At 36.4% G+C, this 22506-nt stretch overlaps 1 protein-coding gene across 1 annotated transcript in view; it reads left to right on the top strand.

Moving 5' to 3' along the window:
* CNTLN (centlein) overlaps nucleotides 1-22506 on the top strand; it is a 188197-nt gene that overhangs the window by 81637 nt on the left and 84054 nt on the right. The window contains exons 10-12 of the mRNA XM_062608993.1: nucleotides 9448-9573; nucleotides 14513-14634; nucleotides 17440-17565. Coding sequence (XP_062464977.1) covers nucleotides 9448-9573; nucleotides 14513-14634; nucleotides 17440-17565 — 374 coding nt within the window. The remainder of the gene's footprint in view (nucleotides 1-9447; nucleotides 9574-14512; nucleotides 14635-17439; nucleotides 17566-22506) is intronic.

The raw sequence follows: 22506 nt of genomic DNA, 5'->3' as shown, positions 1-22506 counted from the left end.
AATAGTAGGAACAAGTGATAATTGTACCAGATTATTTGCTCTCTACTGAAATGAGTATGTATCTTAAGAATATGTTCAAAACAATTGCAAGCAAGTCAGGTTGTCAGAACTTTGCTAATTAGGGAAAGACTTCTAGTCAGTCTCACTAAGGTTGCCTTCTGAATCAAGCTTTGTTGACTGAAGTATTTACTGTTTCCTAACTTGTCTTTACGGTTGCGCTGTTGGCAATAGGGCTTTCATGGGTTTGTCCTAATCAGTGCAATGACAGGTCATCTGGGTCAAATCCAGCCACTTGCACTGACTTTTTAAACTAACCTGCCCTTTTATTATGCATCAATGTGGGAAGGTATTTACGCCATCCTTTCTTTCAGCAATAGCGTTGGGTGCTAACTTCCAGCTGCCTGGATGCATTGACCATCTGGGAATTGCATTATCTTTGGCACAGCTGTTGCAAGGTTGGTGTTGTCTGTCCACAGCCTTAAAGCACTGTGGAGAAGGTTTGCAGTAAAGCATTTCACTTTGTGATTGCCATAGACTGCCAGAACAGGCATACTGCTGTTACTTATGCTAATCTAACAGATTTTTGCCTTGTGGTTGTAATGCAGTGGGGTATGAGCACAGATAGTTAATGAAAACACATCTAAAAGGAGTAATTTATCATGCCATGGTAATTTGACCACTCTTGGTCATGTGTACACCCATGAGGTCTCTCTCACTGGGGATATGACTTAAAGATAGCTGGTACCAATGAAATTGTATTTTGGTCTGGACAGGTTTTGTAGCACAGCCATGGTGAGCAGTGTGTGGCGGTGTTTTGTTGTACGAAGGGATTGCTGTGAATTTATTGATAGCTGGGAAGGGTCCTGGAATTCAGTGGCATCACGAAATGTCATACCTACCTTGAGTAACGCTGTGATCTAGAATCACCATTCATTTTTTCTGTAAGTCTTCAGTTTAACCACAACATGTGTGATGTCTGAGTATATAGATATATTGGAGACCAGTTGTAGGTTTACATAAAGAGGTACTTTTTTGAGGTAGTTTTTAATTAAGAATATCTTTATTGACAGAATATGCAGTTAAGTGGGCTTTATTCCGCACATTTGATGGGTTAGTGATGCCAACTCGAAATTTACCAGGAGCAGTCTAGGAAGTAAAACAACCTTTGTCAAGAAATTTTGACAGCATTTGATGTGCAAAATACCACAGTAGAATAGGTTGCTGCAGAAGAAACATCTTTATGGAACAGCCATTGTTAAGACTGTAAACTTGGGTTTGGAAAATGTAGTGCTGGTGCTAGTGTGAAAATGTTATTTAACACTTTGGGGCCTGGTTTTGATTATGAGTCATTAACAAAACCAGAATTATTTACATGGTCCTGTAATATTGGTAATGTTCTGTTTGTCCAGGCAGTTTTAGCCAAATCATATAATCAGTCATAGAATAGTTTAGGTTGGACAGGACTTTCAAAGGTCATCTAGTCCAACCTCCTGCAATGAGCAGGAACATCTCCAGCTAGATCAGGTTGCTCGGAACCACATCCAGCCTGGGTTGGAATGTCTCCAGAGATGGTGCATCCACCACTTCTCTGGGCAACATGTGCCAGTATTGTACCACCTTCATTGTAAACAATTTCTTCCTTAAAACAGCCTGAGTCTCCCTTCTTTTAGTTTAAAACCATTACCACTCATCCGGTCACAACAGGCCCTGCTAAAAAGTCTCTCCCATCTTTCTTATAAGCCCCCTTGAAGTATTTAAAGGCAGCAGTAAGGTCTCTGTGGAGTCTTCTCCAGGCTGAAAACCCCAGCTTTCTCAGCCTTTTCTCAGAGGAGAGGTGTTCCGTCCCTTTGATTGGTTTTGTAGCTCTACCTCTGAGAACTGCTTCATCTGGTCCAGATCTTTCCTGTATTGAGGACTCCAGAGCTGGACACAGTACTCCACAGGAGGGGTCTCACCAAGCAGAACAGAGGGGCAGAATCACCTCCCTTGACCTGCTGGCTACACACCTTTGCGTGCAGCGCAAGATGTGATTGGCCTTCTGGGCTGCAAGTGCACACTGCCAGCGCATGTCCAATCTTTCATCCACCAATATCGTCAAGTCTTTCCCCTCAGGGTTACTCTCAATTCATTCATTCCCTAGCCTGTATTGATACTGGGAGTTGCCCTAACCCAGGTTCAGGACCTTACACTTGGCCTTGTAAAACCTCATAAGGTTTCCATGGGCCCAACTTTCAAGCCTGTCCAGGTCCCTCTGGATGGCATCTGTCTCTTGGGTATGTCAGCTACACCACTCAGTTTTGTGTCATAGTTCGGTATGCTTCTGATTTTTTTTTGTTTGTAATCTACTATCATTTTCTACATATTTCAACAGCCTTACTTAAGTGAACTAGAGTGTCTTATTACAATGCAAAAATCTGAAATAGAGCTTTTACAGGAAAAATTGAAAAAGCAAATCTTAACCTAGCAAAGCGTAATTTGTACACTACAGAAACTCTGGAAAGCAACAGTATAAGGACTGAAAAAAAGCATGAGGTGGGATAGTGTTATTGTCTTGTGTATTTGTGTCTAAGTCAGTCTGGTAAAGCCAAACATTTTTGCTCAAGGGTCCAGATAATAATTTTAATATCTGTTGATGCTGCTTATAATTCTGGAAGCTTGTTTGAATGGTTCTTGTGTTATCTGCCAAAGACTTGTTAAAATAGCTGTTGGGAGTAGAAGGTTTTACCTTATTAAATACTGAATAAGGGATTCTTAATTAAATGAAATATTTGAATGATAAATTCTTAGATTTGTTAAAGTGAATATTTATCAGATATTTTGTGGTGTTTATCAGAATGAACATCTTTCTTTGGAATGAAAAAGGGAATAATATAAATTGTAACTTTATAAATTAAAAAGGTGGGGGCATTTTTCAAATTCTTGTGGTTTTAAGCATCGTGTAGTATTTTTTTCATGAAGAATAACAGCAATGTCTGTTTGAAGTTTATACTTTCAAATATTTATTACTCAGCATAGAACTGGACTTGCTGTTAAATTTAGGCACCACATAACAGTAACAATAAGCTGTAGCTACTGAAATAGTTCCATAAACACTTCTGCGGCTTTAATTGATTTATTAAATTAGCCAAAGCCATGATGGTTTTAGTGTGTTCAGCCTCTTCCTTATCAATTTTTTTTTTTTAATTGCACGCGTGTAGAATATTGAAAACTTGGAAGAGATTTCTGAATCAAGGTTACAACTATGAACATGCTTCTGTGCTGGTATAGTCTGCAAGGGTGGACCGTCATTAGGAGAGGATCTGGTTCGAGACCATCTTACCCTCACACGCTTGTGAGGTGGGCTGATGCCAACCTTATGAAGTTTAACCATGACAAGTGCAAGGTCCTACACCTGGGTTGGAGCAATCCCAGGCACAGCTACAGGTTGGACAGAGAAGAGATTCAGAACAGCCCTGAGGAGAAGGACTTGGGGGGGGGTGGCTGATGAGAAAATGAACATGGGCTGGCAATGTGCGCTGGCAGCCCAGAAAGCCAACCGTATCCTGGGCTGCATCAAAAGGAGCGTGACCAGCAGGTCAAAGGAGGTGATCCTGCCCCTCTACTCTGCTCTTGTGAGACCTCACCTGGAGTATTGTGTGCAGTTCTGGTGTCCTCAACATAAAAAGGACATGGAACTGTTGGAACAAGTCCAGAGGAGGGCTACGAGGATGAGCAGAGGGCTGGAGCACCTCCCATATGAAGACAGGCTGACAAAGTTGGTGCTGTTCAGCCTGGAGAAGAGAAGGCTGCGTGGAGACCTCATAGCAGCCTTCCAGTATCTGAAGGGGGCCTATAGGGATCCTGGGGAGGGACTCTCCATTAGGGACTGTAGTGACAGGACAAGGGGTTAGGAGTTAAAACTTAAACAGGGGAAGTTTAGATTGGATATAAGAAGGAAGTTCTTTACTGTGAGGATGGTGAGGCACTGGAATGGGTTGCCCAAGGAAGTTGTGAATGCTCCATCCCTGGCAGTGTTCAAAGCTGGTTTGGGCAGAGCCTTGGGTGAGATGGTTTAGTGTGAGGTGTCCCTGCCCATGGTAGGAGGGATTGGAACTAGGTGATCTTCAGGTCCTTTCCAACCCTAACTATTTTATGATTCTATCATGTTCTCTTCTTTAGAAATCTCTTGCTTTTCCTACGTTTGGTATTTTGTAACTTTCCCTTTCAAAACTGTATGGCTTGTTCTTCCTCAATATCCTGTGCTCAAAGCTCATTTTTGGAAAAGACATATTTTAGAACATTTGTTTAGGAGCATGCTGTGAAAGTGTATTTAAGGAAGGACAAAATGCGTACATGCAGTGTAGAGTGAAGAATATAAGGTGAGAAACAGCCCTCCAAACACCAAGGTCAGAGAATGAGGAGAGAGAGAAGGTGCTACAAGTGCTGGAGCAAGTATTTCGTTACAGCCCACAGACAGAGCCAACATGGAGCAGATCTCCACACTATAGCACACCAGAGTAGATGGATATTCACTTACAGAAACCACAACATGGGAGAGGAGTCTATGCTGGAACAGGTTCTTCTGATGTGAACTGTGGCCCATGGAGGACTTGCTCTGGAGCAGGTTTATGCTGAAGGACTCCAGCCTGTGGAGAGGCCCCATGCTGGAGCAGGGAAAAGGAGTGAAGAGGAAAGAGTGGCCAAGAGGAGCTGTTATTGGTTGCCTGTAAGCTCCTGCTATCCATCCACCTGCACTGCTCAGCAGGAAGTTTGAGGAGTCAGGAGCAAAATTGAACCTGGGGACCAGGGTAGGGTAAACCATGGTGGTTAAATATTTTCTTTAGTTCTTACTATCCAGATATATCTTAATGACAGTAATTTAATTTTCCCCAAGCTGAGTCTGACTATGGCAGTGAATGGTAAGCAACCTCAATTTCTTTCTCTCAACCCATGAGCTTTTTCATTGTATATCTCCCTATTCTAGTGAGAAAGGAGCATTAGTGAGCAGTTGAGTTGGTGTTTGGCCCTTTGCTAAAGTTAACCCACCACAATGTCATTTCTTGTTTCCTCAGAATAACGTAAGTGGGAGTGCTGTGTTTGTCATGAGTTGATCACTGTGTCAGGAGTAAAGCAGTTGCACTCACTTGACTAAAACCAAATACAGACTTTTAAATCCTTTTGTGGGGAATCTTGTCCCCTTTTGATATGTAGATCCTAGTCATGCTCTTTCAATACTCAGGGCTATTTGGTATGTGTGCTTTTTCATGTGCGCATACAGTGTCTTTTAAAACTTCTGGGAACTAAATTGGCAGGCTACAATTCCTTTGTATTTAGGCAAGACAGTGAGGAAAATTGTGGCAAGATTCCCACTTTAGGATCACAAAATACACATACAAAATAGAAAACATAGTAGGCTGTAATTACTGATTTTCCCTTGCAATGAAGTATCTTCTTACTACCTTGTTATTCAGTCTTTTATGACAAAAGTATTCATGACAAAAGCTATTAGCACATGATTTGACTGGAAGAATGTTCAATATACAGTTCTTGTTTTACAGTGGTAATCCTCTTGACTTCACAAAATCTCTGTCATGTTAACCCTTCACACCCCCCCCCTTATGCACATTCCCAGGAAACAAAAAGAACAAGTAAGCATGGAATCACTTCTGCTCAGAATGGCACTGCTTTGATTACTTTCTGCTCTAAAAACACAAATGTTTTAAAGAATAAATAATTTGAAAAGTGTTAAAGAGTCTGGGACAAAACAGGAACTTGCCACTAGGCTGATAAATTGGGATGTGTGGCCGCATGACTGTATGCTTCCACCTATGTTTGGTTCTGCAGAATGCAATTTTATATATATATAGATACAGATATATTTATAAATACATACATCTTATAGGCTAGTGTTGTTTTTTTGTGAATTGCAGAAATACAAATTCCTACTGTCATACAGAGTAACAGAAACAACTTATTTTGTGAGTCAGGTAATGTGGTAGTTAAAAGCTTTGTTAAATGTGTACAGTCTTCCTAGAGCTCTTTTTGGAGCTTAAACTTTGTAACTTTGTGACCTATGTATGATTTCTGTTACCTAATTAAACTGGCATCCATATCTCTGCTGACTGATTCAGTAACTCAGCCCTTGGGTTTTTATAGGTAAGCTTTCTCAGTGCAAGGGAGTTATAATTGCTTTTTATTGATATATATTCTACAGCATTCTTCTAAGTCTTTAATGTCAAGATATTAAAAAGGCATGAGTTAACTTACAATACTGATAAAGCTCCTGTTGAAACACAGTGAATCAAGAATTTCCCATTTTTTCCTCTTTAAAAAAGCCCACCTGAATCTTGTCAAGCTCTGGTCCAGCTTCAGCCAAGTTTTTGTTTCTTCAGCTAATAAAAATCATTGAGATTCCTGTCCACTGTCTTCAGTGCTATATCCTGGCAGACACTGACCTGATCTGTCTGTGCAGAAGAGTTCTCCAAGACTTTTCAGTAGGAGATCCATCTTCCTTTCTTTGCCTTTTCTTTGCCTTTTCTTTTTTTTTTTTTGACTTCTTTTGGGACTTCATGGAACTTAAACCTGTTGAAATTCAAGAACATGACTATTTGCAGCTATGTCCCATGGTCTCTTTCATGGATGCAAATGGGTAAAAGAAGGTTGTTTAGACAGATGCATCTTTCCTTTTTCTGCTTTTTGTAACTCTGTTAACAGTTAATGTATGTCCATCCACTTATCAGTTTCTTGTTACATTAGATCTTCCATCTCAAAGTTTCATATCTTTTAATATTACAAAGGCTGTTTATTTCTAGTTTTCTACAATTTGGCTCAGTGTTTGGTAAACATTCTTTAGGATCATTTGATGAAAAATCTGTTGTTACCTGTTACTGACTTGGATTAGCATTCTTTGCTTATAAAACTGGATTCAAAATATTAAAATTTGTGTATATATTTAATACAGGTGTGGATAAATTTACTTCAGAATTTTAGGACTGAATTAAAAATTAAATGCTTAAATCTCACAGCAGCAAACTTTGCAGTTGTGAGAAGAGTATTACAGATACTACCCTCCAAACTGAGTTTTGTAGCAGCTCCAGGCAATCAAATTACAATGTATTTTACTACGCAGACTCTTCTGTCTTAGTAGGAAAATTAAACTGTTTGCCTGCTTAGCAAAGACTGGCTTTGAACTGCCTATGTGGAGCTGTAAAGCCCAGACCCAGCTCCTTCTCTCCACAGACCTCTAGTCTTATCACTAAACAGGAAAAACATGTTCAAACAATAGAATATTTATTAATGCATATCACCGATCCCACCTGTTCTCACAGGGAATTATTTCCATGTCCATGAATAGTTAGAATGTTTCTCGTTTATTTTTTTTGTTGGTTTTGTGAAAAAGATTCACTGTGCAATTCCAGATAGCTATATATGAGGTCTGTGTATGTATACAAACACACACGTAAAGAGAAACTGTTCCGTACTCACTGTATCTGATCACCTTTGATTAAAGCAGCAAGACTATGAATTTTACATTTTCTGCAATTTTTTTCTCTCAACTCTGCTGTAGAGTCTCTACATTCTTAACAGTCTGGTGCCAGTTGGTCCACTTCTTTTCCTTTGTTGTCCTTCTCTTTGACAACAAATGGAGTGCTTTGACCTTTTATTCCTGGTTTCAGAGAAATACTGTGTTTTCTAAGTCTTCTGTATACAAACATAAAGTTTAACTAGGAAACACTTACTGAAAAATAATACATTCTGGGTTTTTTTCAGAAAAATGAGTATGGGTATGCACTGATTATGAAACAAGATGGGAGTTTTATTTAAGATCTTGATTTTATTCAAGAAATCTGGGGCTTTGAAAATGAGTATGTATTTTGATATGTTGGTCTTGTGATGTTCTGTTTCAGACACCTGAAAGAAATCAATTTGTTTTGATTATTATTAGTGTCTATGAACTGTTGTAAACCTTTGGGTGTATCTCTGAGAATTATTAAAAAATGTAAATTGATAATCTTTATATTTCATAGAGATCTATTCTTAGTACAATGTTATACTGACAATATAAAACCATAACATTGGATATACTGTTGTAAGTGTTGATTAAAACTTTCCTCTAGTTTCTTCTGTTATATAAAGGGACTGACAGGAATATGCAAAATATACCATTTGGCATTCAGATTTTAAATGGCCTAAAATTCTTTCCAGATGTTTGTCTTGTTTTTTTTTTGTGGGGGAGGACAGAGCGATGAGGAAAAGGTGTTGTTGTCTTTTTTTGGTTTGGTTTGGGCTTTTTTTTGTTTGGGTTTTGTTTTTTAATTTTTATTTTTTAAATCTCATTCAAGCACATTCCAGAAGCAAAAGCACCTTGGCAATATTTAAATTCTTAAATATGCGATGATATTATATTCTGATTTTTTTTTTTTTTTTTTTAATTTCTCCTTTGTGAAACTGATACCATTTGAAGTGAAAATGTGATATACAGTGTCTTGTAAACATTTAATACTGAAATGTAATGGTCAAAGAAAAAAAATTGCAGTTGCTAATTAAGATTTTTTTTAGATTAATTGAGTGGAATCGTGGAAGTGTTGAAATATATAGTATTTAAGAAGACTTTATCCTCAATTCCTTTTGATGTAAATCAGTTCTTTTACAGTGAAAATGGCAACGTGCAACAACAATAATCACAGTTAATATTGTTTTTTTTTTTATTTTATGTATTTACATAATAGATTTTTACCCTATTGATATTAAGTGTGTGTTAGTATATCTCTGTCCTTAATCAAAGTTATTAAGAAAATCAGAAAGTCTAATTTGATGAGGTCTTTCTTTGCCATAAGGACATATGACATAGAATGAACAGAAAGCTACCCAGTTTAAGTGTTACTTTTACATATTCTTTCTCCAGATTGCTATATGAACCTGTACATAATATAAACACATATTCTTGTCTCTAGTTAGTCACATTATAGTTAATGACCATATGGTCATTATGGTATAAGATCTATTGTCTGTTGTATTTATATTCCTCAAGCATATTGTTCCTTCAACTTCACAGTGTGTTAAACTATTTCAAAGGGAAAAAATCCTTTCCCTCTTGTTTCTGGTTGTCCTATCAAGTGTAACCTTGGACCCTTATAGAGCAATTAGACCAGCCTCTATCCCCTCCTTTGTAATGAGGTTTCTTGCATTTCTGAGTCTATAACCCTTTAGTCTTCCCTAATGGGACATCATTATTCTGAAAGAAACAATGTAAATGTAAATGAATATTCTCATTAACGAGTCACAGAGAAACCTTTAGTGGTAGCGCTGTGGTAATTCTGCTTGTTATTTCTCTGGTATTCCATGCAGATTTTTTTTTTTTTTTATAATTCATTATTAGTATTCAAAATTACTTCTTCTTTAATTCTGCATGTCTTTCATAATCTGGTGTTCCAACTAGTTCAACCATGTCCTTGTTTTATTCTCCAGGAACCACCTGTGAAACGTTCAAGGTCTCTGTCCCCAAAGAGCTCTTTTAGAGAGTCAGAGGAGCGAAAGAAGCTTAAAATAGCTGAAAGGAAGATTGAAAACTTAGAGAAGACACTACAGCTAAAGGTGAACATTAAAAAATAAAAATAGAAAAACCCTTCTAGCTATAAACTTGTGTAGATAAAGATATACCAAAATAAACAGGCATTTTAAAAATGCAAAATGCACATATCATTATGGACTGTAAGTGTGTTAGCATCAGAGGGCACTCTTCTTTAGTTTGTCTTTTCCCTTTACTGCTAGGAATTTTGTGTTGGTACTCCTGCAGTCCTATGGAAGTCTTAATTTGAACTGTCATCAATAATATGTACTTGTTGAATACATTTTAAAATTTGTGTCTGATAATATATACTTTGAGAAATTCATGTAGAAATAAAGTGAAGCACAAATTACAAATTTTTTTTTTTTCTTTTGTACAGTGAAGCCAGCCAGTATTTTAAAATGCTGAAGTCAATTATTTGGCACAGATTTACCGCTTGTACTCTTTGAAATCGTGGCTCAGAAGTTGTTACTCTAACAAATTATGTAAATAAAAATACAAACCAGCAAACAACCCCTCCACCCTGACCATTGGTAGGAAAGCTTAATTGAGCATGTATTACAATTTTCCATTTTGTCCCCATTTTATAGATTTTTGTTGGTTTGTTTTTCCACTTCAAAAATAGCACCTTTTGAGTAATTTATTCAAACTGCACCTCAGAATGCAAAACCCAAACCTTAAGTCATAATTTCTTAAATATTTACAAGTCCTCCCTTCCCCCCCACATTTCTCTGTAATCTTCCTTCTTTATCCCCTCCTCTCCCTTCCTCTTTGTCTCCTCCTCTGCCTTCCATCCCCTTCTTTCTCCTCTCTTTCCCCTTTCCTTCCCTTCTTCTCCCCTCCCCTCCCCTGCCCTGGCCTGCCCTTCCCATGTTTGTTCAGAGTTATGGAATTTAAAAGATATTTTCAGTATATAGCATATAGCAGAACTGGCTATATTAAACATGCTGTGCTAAATGTTGGGTAAGTGAAAAAATTTGGGGACTCTACAAACCATAGTGCTGAGCTCCTCCCTCATGCAAAAAGACACTCATATGTGATAGGTCAATTTTAGGATAAAATGTGAGTGGGGAATTATATTTCAGCACAAATGCAAAAGTTCCTCACCCTGTATACTTGAAGAGGGTCTAATACACATCGAGTGTATGAACAGGAAAGATGATTTAGATTTCAAATTCAGCCTTACAGTCCATCTTGCTCCTTGTTCCTTGGAGTCAGGTTACTTCCTTTTTCTTTCTGTTGAGAAATCTAAGGCATGTCCTGCCAGCTGTACCTCAGAACTGGTCTTTGGCAGGCCTCGTATTTGTTACTCTTACTTGGCCTGCGAGACACTGATGCTACAGGTTATTCTGGTGCTTTGGACTACAGCTGTTCTGCCCTCGGCAACAAAAGTCACACATGAGTATGTTTGGTTGTTGTCTTAAATGTTAGAGAATTCTACATTTCTTTGTGTTTTCTTCTGGAAAGAGAAGAGAAGCACTACAATTTTCTGAGCAGATTAACGTAATAATATGTTATTCTCTATGCATGACCTCATAATTTTTACTGCTTACCATACTGCCATTGTAATTTCTTCTTTTTCGTCTTAAAGGGTAATTTAGGAATCTATGCAGTTTTATTATGTGGCGAATATGGGATCTCTGTTACAGCTGTTAATCTATGAGGTCTTCCAGGGCTGTCTTCTGTTGCCCCTTGAAACTGAAGATATGAACTCCTTGCATTTTCTTTAGGAAACCTACTTGGTTGCTTTTGCAGAATGCCTAAATTAAAAAGAAGCTGTAGAGGCCCGTGTAACATACTAAATACCGTTGTGGCACTACATTCAGAATTCAATAAGGCTGTTGCTAGCATGACAGTGAACTCATTTGTCATTAATATGAACATAAGAACAATTCTGTTGGCGTTGTATGGTGTTTTTTTTTTTATATTAGCCTCCTCTCAGGCAGTGCTTCCAACAAAGAATAATGTATGTGCTCAACACTTTCAAAAGTGGTACTTGCATTATTGCCTCCTCAAGCAAAGTGTTGACTATATGATTACTTGAAAGAAACTTGCTCAAAAAAGTGCTTGCTCTATCAATAAGCATCCTGATCATGCATATCTTGAAGATTAAATAGTGAATTTATCCATCAGTCCTTTGAAAAACAGGTAATAAAAAAACAAAAAACCACCAAAAGCAAACCAACATTATTATTTATGGGGTTTTCAGGAACAGAAATATTTGATGCCCCAGTCAATATTTTAAATGAACAGAAAAGAGCAAGGTGCTGTGTTCTCCTCAGCTGACTCATTTTTGGCCAAGGAAAGTTGGCTCTTACTGTCTTTTTGCTAATATAGTCATATCAATTCAGTGTGTCTATACTTTTGGTAAAGAATCAGATTCATTTCTGTACTCCAGGACATACTACAAAGGAACAGAGCATGCTTGATTGCACCCTTTTTTAAGGAAGAGAATGGCAAAGTAAATGAGAGTATTTCATGGATTTTGAATAAGAAATTATCAAGCTGGTACTTAGAATGTTCCAAAACGTGGTATGTCCATCTACTGTTGGTCTTCAGGAAGTGGGTAAAAGTCTGGTTGCCAAGAGTTAGATATTGGACACAAACTAAGAATGTATTCTCCCATATTATGTTTCTAGAACTATGATCAATGTTATAGCCTGGAGGAGATATTCTGGGCTTTAACAGGGAAGTTTTCAAAAGCAGTAGGGCATCTTCCCTTTAAGTTTTCTCATTCTTTTTGTTTGAAGTCCTAAGATACTGGAGTAAATTAGAACTAGAATGTATCAATCTTTAGGGCAACCTTAATTCTTGTTAATGTCAGCAATGGCACAGCGTTATATTTAGTTTAGAGATTTTTTTTTATTTTTTTTTTTTGCAGTGGTTAAGATTCCTAACTTCTTGTCAGCCTAAAAAGAGGGATGAAAGAACTGAATTCAATATATTCAGTAATTCCACTTTAATTCAATTTGTTACCGGTCAATTTCAACAAGATTTTGAGCTAGTGATTAGAATCTTCTGGCTTGTCTGAGCTACCTGAAAAAAACAAAATGACTTCTTTTCACAAGCATTTGGGTTCTTCATTCTGCAGATTAGACTTTTGTGTTTTTGTCTTTCACACTGCATGGCAGGTACTAAGAATGACAGTAGAGAGCTGGAGAATAGCCTGGAGGTCCAGCATTGCTGAAGATGGCTGTTTTGTCTCATTTCTGTCACTATACAGGAAAATGTATACAAGAGAGGTTAATTATTAGAGAACTATAATATAATTGAACTAGAGAGAGATGGAACTAACAAATTACGGAAATTACAGGACAAAGTTAAAGTTCTGAAATTCTTAATTCAATAGAGTCATTAAGGCAGTTAATTTCCTGATTTCTGTTTCTGCAAAAATAGCAACTGATAAGGGAAAAGAATAACTAACAGAATGGATAATGGAACATGTAAGCAATAATGAAAAATGTGGATTCATAAACAGGAAAGGCCAAATTCTGCATTTGGTTATACTTCTGAAAGGGTGTTGACACTAATAAACTACTAAGGTTTTATGCTGAAGACATTATTTTCCAGTACTTTGCCAAACTTGATCAGTTTTCACTAGCAAGATCAAACAATCTCAGAGCAATAATTTCATTAACTTCTCTTGAAAACAGCATCTGTAATTGGATTCTTGTCAAAAATTCCTGTTATAGTGTCAAACAAAGCTTGGTAATGGTCACTCTGTCCTTTGTCATAAATTTATCTTGCTATTTGTGTGATTGTTATTAATATCAACATAGTATTTATATGAGTCACTTAAAACCAGACATAAGTACTTTTTAAGCAATTCCAATTTTATAAATATATGTGGGTTAGAGTTTGTATCAGGAAAAAAAAAAGTAACACCACCGCTACGGGGAAGTATTTAATAGTAAGGTCATCTTTGGTACCTGCTTCTGCTCCTAAGTCTGCTTTTTGTGTTGCCTGATTCACTTCCAGAAAACATCTGGAATTTTATATATGGTAGCATCTGAAATTTTAGCTGGTATCTTTCAGCTTTGCTTATGCATCATGAAAGCTAGGCTATATTTTAGAACCCAAGCTTAGTCTAGGTGCTTTTTAGTTAGCACTACTGTAGAAACCCTTGCCATGTTTTTACAGTGGGATTTAATTTTTTTTGCTTGCAGTTCTGAATATTGAGGTATCTTATTTATTGACTAATGCTGAAATGCCCTCCTAGCATATAAGCAGGAAATACGTGCAAATAAATTACTGTGATTTACTTAGAAAGTAAGGAGCATGTTCTGTAGTTCTCTACAAGCAGAGCTCCCATTGAACGAGAATTGAAGCACTGAGGACAGATTTTACTGCAGGATGATGTCTGGTGAATTCTTTACTACTGTTTGCCAGCATTAAACTTGCTGTGGAGTGTCCTGTTCGTAATGTTTTTCAGAAGACAGTGTGGCCACTTAGGAAAATCTTGTTTTAAACTGGCATTATCTTGTGATGTAAATCTTTTGTTCTGTAAAAACAGAGGGCAAAGTCTGTATGCTGCAGGTTTATATATATTTACAGAAATAAATCAATGTATGGGAAAATCCTGAAGCTATTTAATCTAGGGGGTTTAATGTTGACTTCAGGTGTGGGCAGTGTTTTCCTTAAAATATGTAGATTAGTTTTCCATGAAGAAGAAAAAATATCCTTTTTCAGTGTGTTGGGGCAATGCATTCATAACTTGAAAACTGGTATTTTGGTAGTAAATTTTTTTAAATTTCTCAACATCATGAAAAAATGAAAGTAAATTTTGCCAAATAAGCAAAAATCTGCCACCCTAGCAATAGCAAAAATTTGACCTCCAATATTATTATTCCTGATCTCTTTATTCAGATTGCTGTTTACTAGTTACTTAAACAGAACTTTTGTTTCTGTGTGACAGTCTTACATTTTGCCCAACTGTAATTTTGGTTTTTTTTTGTTGCTATACAGACTCAAGAAACTGATGAGCTAAGAGCAGCCCATGAAAAACGCAGAGAGAGGCTGCAGATGTTACAGACCAACTACAGAGCACTAAAAGAGCAATTAAAGCAGTGGGAAGAGGGTGATAGCAGGTAAGTTACGTAGCTCATTAAAAACATTTCCCTTACACAAGAAATCTGAACAAAAGTATTATATCGGTGTTTAAAAGAGAATTTGATTTGAAGGGAGAAGCTGCTGTGTCGTGATCAAGACTTCGTTCTTTGTTTAAGCAGAATACATGGCATACCCCTATGTGAGAAAAATTGCAGTTGAAACCAAGAGTAAAATGTATTGAGCTGACACCTTGACTTATTTTATTAAGGATCTCATTGTGAGCCTGGGTACTGGGCAAAGGGCTGTTAGGGCTGCTTATTTATGTTCATCTAATTCCCCAGTTGATTAATTTGTTGACAGTGTATGTTTTTAATTTTCAATAATAGATCAATTTCTCCTTTTGTTTCAAATACTTTTTATAAATAATTTTATTCGTTAAAAATACAGAAATAACGGTCTCTCTAGCATTTGGTGATTCAAACATTAACTTAAGCTAATCCTAGAATCCCCTTCTTAATAGGGAAAAAAAGAGAATGTGCATGAAAAGCACTGTTAAGTGTTTATAAAATAAGTTATTTCTGATAATTCTACAAAAATATTGCAGTGATATCTTTATTAATGGAAAGACTCTTAACACATTAAAATTTAAATAGAGAATATTTTATATATATAATTATCCCTTAAATTCTATACAGAACACTGAAAATTTTATACAGAATTTTTGAAGTCCTTAGCAGAGACTGAGAATTTTTGGTAAACAGACACATTTCAGATATATGAAGACATTTTTTATCACGTTAGTTATCAGACACTGCTTAGATACAGTTTTTCAGGCCCTGTTTCAGGAAAGTAATTTGAGCAGATCCTGGTGGCTTTAGTAATACTTCATTGTGCACCTACAGTTTCATAAACACATATGTATTTTACTGCAAATAATTCTTTTTGTAATTAAAGCAATACTGACTAATCTTGACACAAATTTTGTAATTCTGTCTGACCAAAAAGTCACAGAAATTGCTGCAAAACTGGGAGCTGTTCAGAATCCAGAGTGACATAGAGTGTCCTACTTTGAAAGATAAACCGTCCCTCATATGTAAATAATGCTTTGCCCTATCTGAGTAGGTTTGCATTGCAATACTGTAGTATTTACCTAAGAATGGTTTGTCTTTTTAAAAAATAAAACCCAAGTGGGAATGAAAATAAGGGCAAGGTACAAATGTGCTACAGGCATTGGTAGCACAGGAGTATTTTTTGAAATATTAAAGCATAAACAACAATTAGATTTGTTTAAATTAGAATGAAAAGGTATTGTTTATTTAGGAAAGATAGATCTTCTTATTTTCTATTGCACAGTTTTAAATTCAGTGCAATCTGGGAACGACTGAAATCTACTGAATGATAGTTACTTTTTTGAATTAAATTAGTTAATTCAATGCCTAAAGCTAAGTAAGGCATTCACAGTCCACAAATAAAAAAAAAAAATCAACCTAGATAAAGACAGTATCAAAACTTGAATCAATCCAATTTGATATGCAATGAAGCACTGAGTGATCTGGTTCTGATTGTTAAAAAAATAAGGGGAAGGGAAAGGGAGACAAAAGCAACTTCTGTTTAAAATAAATTGCACCAGCTTCTGTCCTGACAGAAATGTATTTGGGAAAAGTAGATGGTGGGGAAGGTGTAGTACTAAATCTTTATTCATGTAGGGGAGTTTTTCATATATAATTAAGATAAGCTGCAGATTACACGTTTTGATCACTTCTGTTGTCAGAACAGAATTCTATGAAGCCATCATACTAAAAGAGGTTTGGGTTTTTTTCTTTTTAATGTGGCTAAACACAGAAAAGGGGCCAAGACACAAATAAAACCAATCTGTAAATGGTTACACCTTACACTGTTATTTTGGTATCTCAAAAAGCATTATATTGCTGGTGTAATGTAAATTGTGCGTTAAGAGCTCAGTATCATCTGCTTATGTGGCACTTCTTATCCTCTGTAAGTGGTGAAGGACCCCATTCTTTTTGATTCTTCATAGATTAGAATCTGTTATTGAGATGGCAGCTGATGGGACCTAATGCACCTGTCAGTGTACATACAACTTCCACTGACATATGTGACCTCAAAGATGATGGGTGCCTTATGTTGTTACTACATTTTCCAAGGGGTTATTTCTATCCCAGCAGAAATGTAGGTTGCAGAGAGTTTTAAATTTATTTTGTAAAGGATTTTTTTTTAATATAATTTTGATCTTTTGCATTACTAACATACATAAAAACACTATAATTACATAAAACCTGAAATATTTTCACTTTCTTTTTCTGTGTTTCTAAATTCAGTATACTTTTTCCTGGTCCATCGTCTTATCCATAGGCAGCTTCTTCTTTTCATTAGACCAGTTTGATTTAGAGTGGACATTAATCTAACTTGGTTTTACAAGGGGCATATTTTTTGTAGATTGGTTTTGAAGGGGCATTGGGGGAGCTGGTGTCTCCTGCATTGTTTTGCAAGAGGTTGGACGATGGTTTCACCTTCTGCTTTCTCATGCTAATATTCTAAGCAATGTTATCAGAATGAATGTGGGTGACACTGCTCTGCCACATGTCAGTTGAGAGCCATGGTGCCATACTAGCATATCTGTGTGAAGCTGTGTAATTGATCTTTTGTATAATAACCATATTTAAGTTTTCATGCCTCACAGAATGTATACAGCATACAATATTTATATCCAGTGTATGCTGTAGTTTTAAAATTTATATTTTCTGAAAGCAAGTGCGCTTTTATTTTTGTCATCCTAAGACATGTAGATATCTGAAAACAAACTACCTCTTTTTACTCATGAGCAGGATTGAAAGTGGTAAAGGCAGATACCAGCGTGCAGACCCCCATCAGCTTTGTCAAGAGGATTCTGATGCTGTGTGGAATGAACTGGCTTTTTTCAAAAAGGAACACAAAAGGCTACTGGTAGAAAAGTGAGTTTGTTTCTTAAATGATGTTTACATAAAGAAACATTCTGCTGTTTTTTCTGAAGTTAGTGCTTTGCAGGTCATAGATGAGAAATTCCTTGCAAAATTCCAACATAAAACCATCTTCTACCAAAAGCAGAAAAGGAAAACATCAGCTTTTTTTTTTTCCCCTCTTAAATCAGTGACAAGTTACAAGTTTGCTAGCACTAACAGAAACTGTATTCCATGATCTAGGGATTGTGTTAATTAATATGGCTCTCATCTGTTGGAGGTGTCGCTCTTCATTAGCCTGTATTTTACACACTGCCGTGCTTCATTTTTGGAATGAGGTGGTGAGGGGATAACCTAGCCAGCCATCCTTGTTTGATCTCTGTGATACATACGCAATGCAGAATGCCTCAGCTCTCTTGGTTCCCTGCCCTGTCCTGCTAATCCCAGCTGAGCTCATTATGGTGTAGCCTTGCTGCTACTCCTGGAGCCAGAGCTGTCCAAGCTAATTACTGGTAGCAGCAGAGCTGCCTGTTAAGGGTCTGGTGTGGATCTGCTAACATGGTCCTTGGTAGTGACCTGCAAAAAGCACGAGGGAGTTGCTCTCTTTCTTGCTGTGCACAGCCTGTCCTTTGGGTTTAGTGCTGATCCCTTCACACAGCTCTTTTAGCTGTAGTAAGTGTAAAACTTGGTGAAGGAAACTCTTACTTTAGAAAACATACAGTTTGCTGCTTTGATCTCATAATTCATAGGCTATTATACTCAACTAGGCAAAGTAAGAAAATGTTCTTTTATACTAGACAAAAGGAAGATAGTATGGTATAATTAGCCCTTTGCTGCTGTTTAACACTTTCTGTAAGTCAAGTTGATTTTTCTGTTTTTCATTTAAGAGTCAAGACATCATAGAAACTTTTATTCAGACTTTGTTTTTTGTCAGCATTAAAGAAAATGTTTTCCCAATGGCTCACAATGTAAACTGATTTTGTTGAAATATAATGAAGACTGGTATTACTGAATTTCAACAGCAGTAAATTGTATTGTAGTATGTAAGTCCTTGTGTTGCCCGTAAGCTGCTTTAACATATTAAATACAATATTGCCAGGAGCTGTATTGCATGGGGTATTCTTATATCTGCCAGTTACAATTGTGTGCCTATTCTTGTCACTTCATTGTCACATCTTTGTTGTTTTTAAACTATCACAGCAAATTTTCACATGTACTACTTCTGTTTATTCTTGTGTAGGAAAGAGCACTTTATTGCCATGCATTTAATTGCAATTGTAGTTCTTCTTTTATCACTAATCAACACATGCACCAAGGGCAACAGTAACTCAGGAGCAATACCATAAGACTTGTTTTCACACAAAGCCATGAAAGAAAGATTCTTATGTATTTAGCCTAAAGGCTGGTACAGTTGGACTGCTTTTCTAGACCTCTGATGCCGTTACATTTATGGGGGACACCTTTGTTTCCTTCATTGTGGATCAGCAGCCTTGACTAGATTGTCATGAAGTGACATGAGGAAGAAGCTGAGCTCTTCAAAATACAGATTAAGTGAACGTGGTACTTAGTAAGAAGCCAGTGCACCACTCTGATCATTAAGGTGAACTCTGTAGTGTGTTTAGGGGCTTTTTTACTCCTTATGAGCAATGAAGCTTATTGTTAGTTGAAGTAAGGAAGGAATGAAATAACTCCCCTGTTTTTGTATATCTGTCTTCAGTGTCTGTCTCTTATAACATATGTCTTTAAATTGCTGAAGAAGTCAGCATTTCAAGGTCTGAGCTCATTTTGTTAAGAAACTCAATACTAAATTTAGTGTACTTTCCAGATTTAGCCCTAGCTAGATAGGGCTTCTTTCTTACGCTCTGTGAATAAAGGACATGATCTACAGAGCTCTACCAATTATTTATATGTGTGATTTTACATGCAATGTAAGTAAATCAGGTTAGTCCATTGTTTTTGTGGATACACTTAATTTCATAGACCCCACTGATTGTTAGCTTAAGTTGACACAGAAGGTGTAGAAGCCAAATCCAAAGCAGCATTGCTTGAAGAAGTGTGTCTGTATAGAATTATATGTTGGCTGAAGTCTATTTTAACTCCTTCCCTTCTTTCCAGGGGTAGAACAATGGTATAAAGTTGCACATATGTTGCTGTCAAAATAGATTATTAATAAATAAAATATATGGTAAAACAAAGATGAGCTCATGGATGCATGTCCTAGGCTCCAATGCAGTCATTACCAATATTAGCACACTGTAAGCAATTAGTTTCTAAGTTACGAAATCTGGTTTTAAGTCAGAAGAAACTGAAGTTAGTTCAGAAGTCACCATTCTAGTGATGCCTAATTCCAAATTCGGTAGAATTTGGTGGAAAGACTTTATGTCAGCCACTACCTTCTGTCAGGTCCTTTCTTGTAATAGTTTTCTTCTCATCACAGGCAGGGATTTCATGGACTTTCATGTAAACTGTTAAACGCTATGCACTTTTGAAGCTGGACCCTAACACAAACAAATACAGTGTTTAAGCCTTGTATTCAATCACTTCTTTTTTGAAATATATGAAGCTTTCTGTAGTCATGAATTTCAGAATGCTAAACGTCAGTATTTCTCGGAGAATGTTGATGCAGAATCATAACATTGTTGCTACCATTTTTTAACTTTTTGGTTAGTAAAGAATAGCATGTGCATGTTGTATTACTTTGCAATTAATAATGAAATATGTTTCAGACCCATGGGCTGCATCCTCTCCATGATCAATGATGTATACATCTGAGCTGTTTGTGCATATAAAAGAAAGTACCTCTATATTTTAACAATCCCGTAATAGATTAGTTAAATATAATAATCAGTAAACTGTGGTTATATCAGTATGTGCTCAATGCTTTGTGTGTATATTTCTCTTGAATTTCACAACATTCTCCTGAAAGGAATTTTATTTTTTTTTGCTATTAATATTATTTGTCTTTATACCAAGTACATTATGGAATTATTCTTCTCTGACTTCATAGAAATTGTTTTTTGTAATAGTTTTACCTGACTTCTTTATTAAGCTTCCTCTCCCAGTGTTTACTCTTTCACAAAGAATATTAGATTATTTTCCACTGAGTACATGGTCTGCATCAAAAGCTGCATATTTAATTTTGAGTTATAAAATCTTCTTCTGAAAATTCACTGTTATTAAAACAAAATAAAACAAACAAGTTCCAAAGTTCATTTTGAGATCTGAAATGGTACCTAAGGAAACAGTCTTTTAAGCCCTCATTATCTTAATAAATCCTATAGCAGCTACCAGCTAAACTCATGCCAAAATTGAAGAGTTAAAAACAGAAACAAAACGAGGTAGTTGAAATAAATTCTTAAGTGTTCTTTGAAGTATTGATTAATGCTATTGGTCAAGTGAAAACAATTCCACAGCTCTGCTAGGATCTCCCAGTTTGGTCTTCTTACATGGGTCATTTTCTCTGTGAAGTATGCAATGCATATGTTACAGTCATTTCTTGTCAAGTACCATGTTACTGCAGGCTACAGAAGCAGGCATTGTATTGATGTTCAGGTTCTGTGTTAAGGTGAACATACAATTTTATCATTTTTTCTCCCCTTAAAACAGAAAAACAGGAGTATTCAAACAGTAGTTAACAGCTGAGACCATGCTTGGGTAATGCAATTTTTATTTAAGCTGCATCAAACTGCTGAAAACTTGCAAGAGAAAGACCTGGTAACATAGAAAAAAATGAAATTTCTTTAATTCAGCTGTGGAACACCAGTGCTTTCAGATTCAGCATCTTGGAGCCACATAGAACTGGAATATCTTCAATTAAAATAGGCATATCATTTTACAGATAGATACATTTTTATAGAGCTAAATATATGCAAACATGCACATATATATATATATAAAAAATGTATAGTTCTCAGGTTTTTAGATAATTTTTAATATTGGCTACTAAGTTAGATACATGTTTGTATCAATATTATTTGGATTTTGCTGAAATTCAGGTAAATTAGTATGTGGCATGTCCTATTGAACTGCTACTTGATTGCAAGCTAGCTAATTCAAACAGTTTGGCGTTTCCATATTAAATTAAAATTTCCTGCTGTATGGGATACCCTGTCTCTTTGGTCTTTATATACAAACTTTGGAAAGGTATAGTTGACTGTATATAAGCTGTTGTAGAAGCTATACAGTTTTACATTTTTTCATTCTGGATTACTCTGTAGGAGATCTTGTAATTGATAATTGATTGACTGAATGATTTGAGTAGGTATATTCTTTGACATAAGACACTATGACATGAGTGTGGTATGATGATATGCAGCTTCTGTTAGTCATTCTTTCTTCTGAGTGCCTGGATTCTTTCTTCTGAGTGCCTGGTAGCTGTGCATGTCCTCTGTGTAGGAAATGCGATCTTGATCTCTGAAGCATGTGGACTCGCTGCAAGCTCAACAGCATTCTTAGTTTGCTATGGCAGCTATTTAATTAAGAGGTCTTATTAATTTTGCATTTTTAGGAAAACAAAACCTCATGATTCCTGTTTTCCTTATTCTTTGTATATTTAAAGCATCTCTTCTGTGCCCTCTGTAATGGTATCTGACCAGGCAGTTTGCATGAGCCCAACTTGGGAGCAACAGCTTGTGATGTCTCTTGCCTTTTCTTAGCAAAAGTGTGGTGGAGGAAAGCTAAATTTACTGTTACGGAATGGTGGAAGTTAGAAATATAAATGGAGGTTCTATTAGTTCCTCTGCTTTTTGAATGGGGGGAGGGGGTGTTTCCCTTTTTTTTTTTTTTGGTTCCTAGAGAGCCTGCTAAACAATCGCAGTTTTGATAACTTTGACAGCCTCTTTGCCGAAACAGGAAATATCTGGTATCTGGTCATCAGAGACTTTAAACCTCCATCTTTCTGAACAGTGTCCAAATAGCACAGTATTTTTTTTCCTTTGTTCCACTTAATAGCCACCC

The sequence above is a fragment of the Pezoporus occidentalis genome, unplaced genomic scaffold, assembly GCF_034315485.1.
Source record: "Pezoporus occidentalis ecotype Australia unplaced genomic scaffold, CSIRO_AGI_Poc_V1 ctg133, whole genome shotgun sequence".
Taxonomy (NCBI): Eukaryota; Metazoa; Chordata; class Aves; order Psittaciformes; family Psittacidae; genus Pezoporus; species Pezoporus occidentalis.
This window is presented reverse-complemented; position numbering and strand designations above follow the sequence as displayed.